At 39.4% G+C, this 12,532-nt stretch overlaps 1 protein-coding gene across 2 annotated transcripts in view; it reads left to right on the top strand.

Moving 5' to 3' along the window:
* Positions 1-12,532, top strand: part of SLC22A4 (solute carrier family 22 member 4) — a 62,113-nt gene that overhangs the window by 37,691 nt on the left and 11,890 nt on the right. For both annotated transcript variants that reach the window (XM_044454209.1, XM_044454208.1), the window contains exons 4-5: positions 2,420-2,591; positions 9,813-9,939. In XM_044454209.1, coding sequence (XP_044310144.1) covers positions 2,420-2,591; positions 9,813-9,939 — 299 coding nt within the window. The remainder of the gene's footprint in view (positions 1-2,419; positions 2,592-9,812; positions 9,940-12,532) is intronic.

Here is a 12,532-nt window from a genome sequence, read left to right as displayed (position 1 = left end):
GATTCTGATCCAGTAGTGAAAGAGGAGGTGGGGTTGGATTTCACAGCTGAAATGCCAAGGCCAGGAGACCCCAAGATAAGCAGTCACTGAGATCAAGACAGTTTCAAGTTCAGTGCAAAAGTCTGATGAGCAAGCTGAGATGGGTGGGAGTGGATTTAATCTTATGGTGTCGTGTAAAGAGACCCAATAATTTAAAGAAATGTCAAATGTTCCAGTCAATTTGCCCATAAGTATCACAGTCCACCTTGAAGATAAAGTTGGGGATTTTGGTTTGGAAGGAGAGGTATTCAGTTCAGAATCAACTTGTTCTTAAGCTGCATTTCCCCAATTGTTAGAATTCTAACTTTGCTTCTTCAGAGGATTCTGTTACCAGTGGTACCAGGAAAGGATCATGGATTGGGGATCTCAGTGAACTAGGCTTTTATGGCAGTTTTCTATTTACTCTTCAAAGTGAACCAAGGAAGTGCATTTTTCCATTATCCTTATTGTTCTTTTTAATACAACAGCTCTTTTTACTTCCCAGATTAGGTTGTTTTTCTTTTTAGGTGTGGAGAGATGTGGGTAAGGCAAGTAGACTCAACAGACTCATCTCTAGTCCTCAAGTCCCACATATAAATATCAATTTCCTCTTTTCCCGTCGCCTACCACTAGGTTAAGCCTTAAAGAACAAAAATAAGATACTTCTTTTGCTTCCCTACATTTGTTCAGTTGTGGATTATGAATAAGTCTGACACCCAGATAAAGAAATCTTCATTGATTCATCAATTCAAATGTGCACAAACATTCATTTGTGAAAAGAAAAAATACGAATTTTGAAACAAGGCATTCATCCTTTGCATTTAGATAATGCACTTTTTAAAAGTAGGTTGTATCTTAGAATATTATTTTCTATATGTTAGGGGGAAAAAAGAAATGCCTTCCATGAGATTATTAGTACTTGAACTAAAAAGTATATTTAAAAAACAAGTCACCTTTACCTAAGAGTAATATTTTTAAAAATCAATGAAAACTAGATGATAATTCTAGTTAATGAAGAACAGTTGCAATTCTTATTTGTACAGTTAGGAATAATAGAAAGAAGAATTTCCCCCCGTCTTTCCCAGTAATAATAAAGTTCACCGAAGAAGATTGACAAGAGGTTCAGGGTTTTTTTTAATTTTTTTATTTTATTGACAAGTTCACATGTCAATAAACAGTGAACAAGTTCACATGTCAGAGTAAGTGTTCCGGGGGATAAGTCATGGTGAGTAGGTCATCTGTCACTCCTGGCGATCACCTGCTTGGAAGCAAGCCATGACTTGGTCTTTTTAGCAAAATTCTTCATTTGCTGCCTCATGATCTGTTCTTCAATTGGTCTGCTGGAATTGCTGACTAACAGGGAAAGCTCCCTGGTGCATCAGATCACCAAAGTGATTTAACTTTTTGAGTCCTCATTAAAACAGGAATGCAAAACAAAAACAACAAAAAATTAGACTGCCTGTCTGACTCACCTATTGAGTCCAGCATAACCTTTTTCCCACTTTGTCACTGACAGTATCAATTTCATCCACCACTTCAGTGCTTCCCTTCCTAGTGAACACTTTTGTAAAAGTGTTTGCATTCTACTTAACACACATCCCAAAGCTCCTTTTGTCGTACAGCCATCACCCATGTTCTGCTCCCCCACCCTTGTGTTTGTTGCTTCCCTCTATGGGTCTCTCTTTCTGTCAGATGTGCAGTGGGATTATGGAGCTTTGAGTGGGATCACTATAGAAATTTCATTTGTGGAACAGCTACTGAGTGGGTAAAGGTATGCACATTTCAAGGCAGTGTGCCTTAGCAAAATAGAGTTTCCATAAAGCCAGGTTGTATATTCATAAACACTGGGTACTGGAACAAATGACATAACCATCGCCTTCATGCCCTACTTGTGATTGCCTAGAGGAAAGAACCTGTGTACCTGCAGGTGTTGTTGGATTCCTATCAGCCCCAGCCAATGTTCAAGAATGACGGGAACTATAGTGCATCTGGAAGACCAGAGGTTCCCCAATGTGTCCTAGAGGTATATGATTGACTGCTGTTGGAAGCCCAATTAAATTAGTTAAATCTAGCAAAGGAAATTCTAATATTCTTAGCAATGTCAAAGTACATTCTTATTAATGCTAATAGCCATTTAGAAATCCTTTTCAGATTTCTCTCCCTCCAGTACCACTATTATAGCTTAACTTACCATTAAGCAGTAGTTTCATCTGGAGAATTCTCCAATTATTCTTGTTTGTTTGCTTGCTTGTTTTAAACTTACCCTGATTTTGGTCCATGCTGTAGCACAGATGGCTCCACTTTAAACGCTGTATTTCTTTTTCAAAATGCAATAAAATATTTTTGGTAACTTCAAAAAGAAAGAGTTAAGATGCTAACCCACACTCCTTGTTTTAAACAGGCACAGAAATTCTTGGCAAATCAGTTCGTATTATATTCTCTACATTAGGAGTTTGCATATTTTTTGCAATTGGCTACATGTTGCTGCCACTATTTGCTTACTTCATCAGAGACTGGCGGATGCTACTACTGGCTCTTACTGTACCTGGGGTATGCTGCGTTCCACTATGGTGGTGAGTTTAACTGTTCTGAAAGGTGTTCAGCTTCAGAAATGTTCCCTCTGTTGCTGATAACCTTCACCTTACATTGTTATATAACCAGCTGGATTTTTAAAGCAGCCTTTGGTTGCTGTGGATATATTTTTCATCTCTGGCATTTTCACTGTAAAGAGCAGAGAACTGTCTTGAACATCAAACAAGTTCTGGTTCATCTTGAACCCAACTGACTCTGCCTGTTTATTTGAGTACGCCCTGTCCTGTCTCTTCAGGGCTATTTGGAAATTCTTTCTGGGTTATCTTATTCTTTAATCTTCAGCTTTTTGATTGCTTTTTAAAATCTTAATTATTGCTAGATGAACTTTCTTGTACAAACTTTCCCTTTCTTAATCTTCTTCCATCCCTTTCTCTGTGGATGCAACTACAACTCTTCCTGACAGGTAATGTACGCCATGTAGATCATGTGCATTTTTAAGGACAGTAATTGAAGTGTGGCTACATCTATATTGCCCATTCTGGTTCAGATAACATGATTTTGCTTGGATACTTGCTGTATCTTGGACATATATTGGATCTATTGAACCATGTTCACAACAACTTTAACATGACTAGGCAGAGTAGGAATATGGAGTGCATTGGAAGAAAAGTAAATTCATTTTTAGGAATGGATCCACCCCCATAAAACCATTGAGCAACCTAATAGTTATAGTCTTAATGCCTATGTTAAACGAGTAGGATATTATTCAAGTACTAAAACCGGGGGGGGGGGGGAGTTTGAGCTCAGTTTGGTGTGGGATGTTGTGTTTCTCTAGTGTAGCATTTTAAAACGCCTTAGCATGATAGTTCTGTTTGTGTCATGCACATGTATGGTACTCTTGTAGAAGTGGGCCTTGTACGATTGGCCTTGTCTCCAAAGTTACATGGCTGGCCTACCCTTGCCATCCCCACCAGTGTTTGTGCATTGAATGTAAATGTCAGTAAAGGAAACAGTAATATACGGAATCCCTATAAGTACCAAGCATCTTTTACCATAGCCCAGCTCTGTGCATGGCTGTTGGGGTGGGGCTACCCAGGCATGCTATGTCTGCAGAATGTCCTTATTTCACCACTCGAGTGGCCTGTGGCAGTATTTCAACTTACTAGAGCAAGTCCAGCTCCTGCTGTCAGCAGTCTTATCTCCATGGCTATCACCATGCTGTTGCTAAATATTTTAACGGTAAGAATTCTTCTTTCATCCTGAAGAGACCATGAATAAGAGTAAGCCTCACCTCACCAGCCCAGCTAATATTTTTTCACCTCCACTGAAACAGGTGTTCTGAATTGTTAAACTGAAAAACTGAAGTATCCAACTAAATGCCTCTCGGGGACACTTTCATACTTTAACTCAGTGAGGCAACATCTCTGTTAACTATAATAAGAACAAAATTTAAATCTGTGGCACAGCATGCATGTTCTATCTCTCCCATTCCACTACCACAGGTTTCCCTAAATCATATTTTCCCCTAACCCTCTCTTCACATCACTCCCTTTTTTCCCTCTTCCTTCCTTAAACCCACAGTACACACTCTCCTTCCTTTCCCTTGTTCCAGCCCTCTTTTTCTTTGTGTCACCCACCAACCAGTCTCTCTATATAATCCCTCATTTTCTGTCTGTGTTCCCATGCATATCTCTTTGCTCTCCCCTTATTTAACTTAAGGCTCTCTTTTAAGCATACATACAGCATATTCTTTCCCTCCCTAGAAGAAGTTTGCATTAACCATTCATACAGTGATTGTGGACTATACACATGGTTGGCTGATTTGAACAACTACTACATACATGGTAGCATATTCTACCACATGCACTAGAAGGGAGAAGAGGAGCAAGGCAAATACCTCGTATATATACAATCGCTCTTCTGCACCTCCATTTTTGGTGGGCATGCTGATGGGCATGGGTGGGCTTTAGATAGTCCTACCAAAGGAAAAGATGGGAAAGGACCACAAACAATGCGGATTTGAAATGTCCAGTTTGAACATTTCCTGTTCTAGAAATCACCTGTGCTTTTTTGACTTTTTTGACTTGCTTGCTTGAAATAACAATTCAGCAAGGGCTGCAATGCCACAATGTCATATTTTCCCATATCTGTCCCAAACCTCCTTTGCTTAATTAAAAATGAATTAAATTCTATTAAAATATTGTTCTTGTGAAGATGTATGTCACTAATTTGAACACATCAGTTTCAGTTTCTTACTAATATATCGCAGCTGTGCATTTTGAAAAGGTTGATGAGAACCTACTACACTGTTTAAGAAGATAAAGACTTGATATCTCTGACTAGGCTTGACATTTTAGCCTACAGGAAGTGTGTACAGTCTTTTCTCCACTCCATTCTTCACTCCTAGCCTCACTGAGCTTTCCACTTTGACTGCTGGAACATAAATGTTGGATCCAGTCTGTGCTTTCCACCCTGTCAATCCACAATATTACAAAATATCACAATGGAATGACCATAAGAAATTACAAATGTACTCCGGGGTTGATCTTTCTTCCTGAAGTGCCCTTCTACTATTAGTCTTTAGTCTACAAAGATAACGTAGCAGATAATTTTATTCACAACATGCATTTTTTCATATACAGTGGTACCTTGGCTCACAAACGCCTTGGGTCATGAACAAAAGTTTCATGAAAATTTTGACTTGGGTCACGAATTCCACTTTGGGTGGCGACCAAGATCGCAGCCATCTCCCCACCCGCCCAAGTGGGGAGATGGCCATGATTGCAGTCGCATTCGTGCAGGGAACACATGCGTGATCACGGCTGTGCTGTGCTGCGCCCGTCTTTCCTGCAGGAGTACACCCATGATCACACGCATCTTCCCTGCACGAACGCAACTGCAACCCTGGCCATCTCCACACTGGGTGGCGGGGGGGGGGGGGGGGGGAGATGACCGTGATCATGCTGGTGGGAGGGGGGGAGATGGCCAAGATTGCGCCTGTCTTTCCTGCAGGAGCGCGCCCATGCCAGGGTTTCTTTGAGAAGTACCACCCCAACATAAATGTAACGAACAGAGTGTTGAATCTGATGAACAATAATGTGGTCTCTCATTTCCGGAGAGTTATGCAGCTCAGGAAAAAACAAGTGACTATAGACAGATTTTTCACCAAAATTGACCCTGCAGCTAAGAGACAAAGAGAGGAAACCCCTGAAAGAGATCTCCCCAATGTCCTTATGGAGGGGAACTCTCCCTCAAAACAATAACCTCCCCTCCCAACCCAGGTTAGTGTTCTCCACTGTACTGTAGTGTGCTGTACTTTGTTACTTTGTTGTTCTTTGTCACTGTTCTCAAGTCCCTGCCCCCTTCACAATTTTGTTTAGCATAAATCACTTGGGAAACATTAGAGGAGCATGGTTTTCTCCTAGTCCTGAACATGGTGTTTATCAGCTGTTCAGAGAAGGGAAAGAGTTGTGTCCTGGTCCTACTCAGTGTTCTTCCACAGGGACTTCTTCCCTTTGCTTTCTCCGTCGCCACTCCAGATTCTAGCCTTGTTATTTCTCTCATGCTCTTGTTCCTGGCCACCATCTTTCTCTCCCTACCTAGCCTTTAGTCTTGCTTTTTCCTGGTTACCTTTGGCTTGCCATTTCCCTCTCCTTCCCTGCCTCAAACCCTTCTCCCTTCAGCTCTTTTGACAGGTCTCCATGGCAGTCATTATATAAATAGCCACATCCACCATTTTGTGGTGTACCCGCAGGTCCAAAAGGTTGGAGAGCCCCAGTTTATTTCATTAGATAAGATAATCAGTTGTTGAAAGAGGAACACCAATTGGAAGGTAATCATTGGAGGTGACTTTTGTTCAGCATTAATAACTTTAGGGCAGAGGGAGCATATGTCTCACCATTTGAGTTGAGTAGCTACATTATTAGACAGAAACTAAAGTTTTCGCTTCCCACCTTCATTTAGTTTTGTGTCTGTCCTGCTTCTACCCTCATGTTCTTTTCAGTCTTAAATCAGTTCATTCTTCAACATCATTCCCACCCTTGCTAACTTTCAAAAGCATAAAACTCCCTCTTTCTTTCTCATCTGTTCTTGGTTATTTTACTAACGGCCTACTGTTGCAATCTTTTCTTTTATGCCTTTTAAAGATTAGTGCAATTTTAAACAAATTGTCCTTTAATACAAATTAACTCTGGCTGGTTATGTGGTTTCAATGTGAAAAGAGAACAAAAATATGCAATAATTAAGAAGCCTGCCAATGTGTCCTTGACTTGATGAAGCAGCATACAGTGGGGAGGAGAAACTTGTGGCACTTGGCTTGATGCTCAGAAGTTTTGTGTCCTGTGAGGTAAATTATGCTTACCTACCCAGATCTTCCATTTATTTTTAGGTAGACCACAATTTATAAATTTACCTTATTGAATGCTGCTCTTGCTATAGTCATAAACCAAGAAACATGGGTTTTATAGGTCTACATAAATTATATATATTTTAAGTAATAGTGAAATGGTGAAAGGCCTTGTAGTTAGTATTTTTCTCTTTTGTTTTCAATGAATAACTACATGGAGCATGTTCCTTCCCTGTGGAGGGTTCCCCATAGGGTTTAGAACCTTCTTTCTGCCCACATACACTGCCTTCATATATAAGCATGGGCACACCAGGTGGTTTTAGGATGCTGGATGGTTTTCTGTGCCTGCCACGTCCCTGTTCAGCCAATGATCCCACACTCATTTTTTGGGGGGAAGACCAAAACCAGTGGTGGAGTGTTGGATAGGAATATGCCGAATACTTACTGAGGATGAGTGGAGGAACTGGACTGATTTCCCAGCATTCCAGAGAGATTAGTACCATGCACATGAAATAAAGTTTCTGTGCCATTTTCCCAGTGCTGATTTCCCGGAAAGTTAATTTCAATTTGAATACCATCCACATTTAAATATGAAAATATGTAAGATTTAGTTAATTACAGTGCAGATCCAGCTGTCTTCCTTGCAGCAGAAATCTGAGTACTCTTATGCCTCCACTGAGTAAGCCCCACTGAGTTCAGTGGGGCAGGCTTCCTGGTAAGCATACATAGGATGCCATGGCTGATGTTAATATTTAATATGGATGTATCTGTTTTACTGTTAGTCATTTTGGTTGAAAGCTGGAACATACATCAAATAACTCAAGAAGGAAAACAATGGTGCTTTTAAATGTCCCTGGAAAATACGCAATACTGGGCTTGAGATGAGGTCAGATTATGCTTGTGGGGAATTGGATTTTCCTTTAGCAGTCATGAGTGAGCACCTTCTCCTTTTCAGAACCTGCTAGCAGCATATTCAACAAGAGTTTTAGAAAAGGATTAGACAATGCCTGCCAGAAATACTAGCCTTTGGCATCCTGGTTCCATAGATCAGCTTTAGTGTGTACCATGTTAAAAATTCCCATGCTTGGCAAGTGAATGTTAAGTGCAAATGATCAGTGACACAGTATTTTGTCATTATTCCCTGACAGTCTGAGGGGCAAGCACTGCTTTGTCTAAGTCCTTTGTGTGACATAAACTACTGCATAGGGAAGGGAGAGAAGGGCTACTGACTGTCATCATGCAGATAGGATTCAGATCAGGTTCTGGCGCCACCATAAGGAGCTGTCCTTTTGTTCCAGCAATAAGATAATTGCCACCAATCCTGTGTGAACTGTGTGGTCTTAGCGCAGGTACATGAGAAGAATATTCTCCATTAACAAAACATTGAGTTACCATCATCTACTGGTGTGGAAAAAAAATCCTGTTTAATAATGAGTAAAATATTCAGACCAAATGAAATATGGTACTTTACACTGGACGTTCTATCTCTCTGATTTCTGTTGTACAGGAACTAACATGTGCGTTTAACTTATTACAAAAATGATTTCTTATCACTGGTTCAGGTTTTTCGGCAGATATCAGGCTAATTCCTGATATGTTTTTCTGGAAACAGAGTAAAAGACAGTTTCCCCCATCTAAGAAAACAAAATCACAACGTATATAAAAGACAAATGATAATGTATAATGAAAGAGGAGGGGCATTAAATTTGGATTAATCCCAAATACAGGTCCTAGGTAATCACACTTGGATTCTGTGATGTCTATGAGGTGGCACTGCTGATATATTCGCACCTTGCATGTTAGATTTAGGTTTCATTTAAGTAACAGCTTTTTCTGAAATTTGGGAGCTGTTATTCATCTTTATAGTTCCATATAGTTACTATTGAGATGTAATTTTTCCTAAAACTTTACTCAATGCTTGGGAGAAGTCAAAGCACTTGTATATTGATGTGGCCACACACTGTCCCTGAAGTGTTTTTGGATTTCTGGTTTATCAAAATAGGAATATATTACTACGTAAGTAGAAGCATTTATAGATACATGCACTCATGAAGCTCATTTCTACCTTGCTACTGATGTTTGATCAATGCCAGCACCACACTAGAGGTATATTATCTGCACACAGCTTTCATAATGGTTGACTGTGCATTAAAGTTGCTGCAATATGAGTATGTTTACTTTTAACTAAATTTCACTGAAATGAATGTTACTATCGTCCCATCAGAAGTGCTTAAGAATTGGGCTATACGTTGCATTTTAGACCACTAGTTTAAGGAACAGACAATATAATTAGCTTACTTCTAAATTGTGTGTGCCCATCTACTACTGAAGAACTCATTTTTTATTCAGCATAAAAGTAAACAACAGCTTTTCTGTTTATTTTTTAAACTTCTGCAATACACTTATCCTAAATATATTCATAACCTACCCACCCCAGTTCAATGGGATTAAACATAGGAAAAAATAGCACATGCAAGCACACAGAATTGCAACATTCAGGCCTAACTAGATGGGGCAGCTGTGTGTATTATTTCACATGCTTGCCCTTTTCACATAGAAAGTGTGTGGTGTGGGTGGGGAAGACTAATTTTTCCACACAATGGTGTGTCTGAGAAGAGTAAAGCCGCCTTCAGTGTGCTGTGCTGCTTAAAGCACTGTTTCTTTATTAGATTTGTTCAGGTTAGCTCTGATATCAATAGTGATCAGGACTGGAAAGAAAAGTGCTTGAAACCAGTAGAGTTTAGCTCCCCTCACCTTCTCATTTCAAAAACAGATCTCACTCCTGGATCTATTTGCAAATGAGACAGGCACATGAATAAAACATGTGTCTATTATGTCCACATTACTGCTTGGGTCCCCAATTTAAGGAAACAATCTGCTCTGAAAATATCAGCTGGATTATTTGAATTTATTACAGGATTATTCCTGAGTCTCCTCGATGGTTGATCTCCCAAGGAAGAATTGAAGAAGCTGAAGCAATTATTCGGAAGGCTGCAAAAATGAATGGAATCCCATCCCCAGCAATACTGTTAGATCCAGTAGAGGTCAATATTATATTTGTGTGCTTATGTGTCTCTGTTGCTATAAGCCAGTATGATCCCAATTAAAACACCAGGGATATTAGTAAATAGTACATAGTGGCAGTTAACATATGGTAGCTCACAATCATATCATTGTGTTTAATTATTACACCCAAGTTAATTATTAATGTAGCAGCAAGTATCTTAATTTGCTAGGAGACTGTCCTGTCCCATGGCCTAACTGCTGTGGTATTTGTGGCAAGATCTTTGAAAGCTTTAAAGTAGTAAGTGACAAGGAGAATGTTCCTATATCAAGCATAGATGTGTTAACAGTTGCCATCCATTGCCTCCTTGAGTACAGGCTGCTGCTAACAGAGCATGCGGCAAACAGAATGCCTGTATTTTGAACTTCTGCTGATGGTTCTGCCTAAATGCTTGATTAAAGGTAGCTTGCCTAGATAAGGCCAATATCACCAGCTGATCCAGCCTGAGTAAAAATGCCTTGCCTACTCCAAATATGATACACTGCCCATTTGGTAGTTGTCATTTTTTTCTCCTATAGCATGTGTCTGTATTATTCAGCATTAGTTTAGAGCTTGCTAAATTTCTGGTACTTCTGTTATATAGAACAATCGTGCAGGCAATTGTGTAGTTGAATCTAGACCTTTCCAGTAGATCTTCAATCTTGCCTGTAAAGCCGTGACAACTTTATTCTGTAATCATACCATGAATATTCCTGCTATCTGTGTCACTTGGACAGGTGTGTTGTGGGCTGCCAATCTTCCTGTTAAGCTGAGCAACTAAGCATACATTACAGGATAGCTTTATGCATCCTTGCCATTTGCTTCCACATGTGAACATCCAAATAGTATACTGCATGTAATCTGTATCTGGAAACAAGTATCATACATGCATACTTTTTGTAGCGCTTTCTTATGGTATGGGAATTGAACTTACAGCACTCTCCTTCATCCTTTGGAGAGTATTTCACTCTTAAATACTAGAAGAGGTTTAAAGAGAGCATGTGCAGCCTAATATTGCCAAACTGCATTCAGCACAAAGTTTAGAAGACTCCCACAGCATGCTCTTACTTCTCCTTCCTCATGCCCAAACTTAAGGACTCTTGTCTCTTTAATATTTGGTAGCCTGGATAGGAAACTCTAATAGCATTAATCAGCCATTACACAATACAAGAGCAGGTTCTAGCAGTAGTAGTGTCAATTGCAGTAAAGAGTGGGCAAATGCATCCAAAATAATTATTTACAATTTTTTTACAATAAAAATTACAATAATTATTTACAAGGCCAACTTTGTTTAGTTACTTTCTGTCCCAACTTTAGAAGTTTAGAAAGGGGCAGGCAAACATGTTTAGGTAAAGCAGGGAAGTGCAGAAAGTAGATCAGAACCTATTGTTAGTTTTCTGCATGATCTGCAGGCATTTCTGACTCTCCCGTTGTTCAACAGTGGCAACAGTGAAAGGTTTTTCTTACTCTTCTCTTCTAAAGTAAACTGCTGGAATAAAGATAGTGGGGGATGAGGATGGAAACTAGGAATGAAATGCCCCACAGTATTACGGTGACTAGGGAAGTGGGGAGGGCAATTAATGCCTAGATAATTTAAAACATCCCTAGAGCCATCCTCACTTCTTGTCCCTGTAATTGACAACGATGATAACTTGCAGTTGGGTAGAAAAAAAATGCAGGTATTGGGTTAAAAATCCAGGTATTGGGTTATTACGCATGAGTTGAAGGACAGCATACAGCATGTTAGAATTTGCCCAAATAAATAGGTTTATTTTTTCAAGGAGCCAGATATGGCACACTTGCCCTTATATTAGGAAAAAAACACTTTTGAATATATTGTAGATACTTGCTTTTCCCAAGCTGTCAAGATGTAACCATTGCCCTGCAAGGAAAGCCAGAATGAACATCTAATTAGCAAAGTCCTATCTGACATTGTGTTTGCCAAAGGTTACAATTACATAATATTCTCTAATAAAGGGTTATTTTTGAAGTGCCATACATTCCTAGATAGGTTAAATGCTAACTAGACAAGTCCAGGCATGAGGAAGAAAACTCTTCATATCTAAAATGTCTGAAAGTGAGAATAGGTATCTGAGCTCCATCTTGGCTTATCTGTTTACTTAATACTAAGCTGGTTTGGAGTCACATGGTAGCCTTTTTTATTTGTAATAGCACATATGTATGTTAAGCCCTGAACTAAAGCCATTGAGTCTCTTTTTGCCAATGATGGTAAGTATTAATATGAGCTGGGTCTTAGCAAGAAAAGTTAGAATTCTGAAAAAATAATTGAATTCTGAACTGTGACTTGGCTTTGTCATTGCTAGAAGGAAAACTAGAGCCACTCTGTTCTGACCTTTTATTTGTCTGAAACTTGAAATAGATAACTGTTCACATACAGTGGATAGGAATCTACATTTCATAATGCAGCCACCAGTAAATGTTTTTATACAATGAAAGAAGAAGCAAAAGTGAAGCAAAAAGAACCAAGACAAAAAACCTAGCACTGTTTCAACAGCGCCCTTGATCTATTCAATTGGTGATTTCCCTGCAACAGACTTTCAGTCAGTTTGAATTAAGAATTCAATCAGTCTGAA

This window comes from Varanus komodoensis, unplaced genomic scaffold (assembly GCF_004798865.1).
Source record: "Varanus komodoensis strain SLA01 unplaced genomic scaffold, ASM479886v1 scaffold7_3, whole genome shotgun sequence".
NCBI classification, from domain to species: Eukaryota; Metazoa; Chordata; class Lepidosauria; order Squamata; family Varanidae; genus Varanus; species Varanus komodoensis.
Note: the sequence above shows the minus strand (reverse complement) of the source record. Positions and strands in the feature narration are given on the sequence as shown.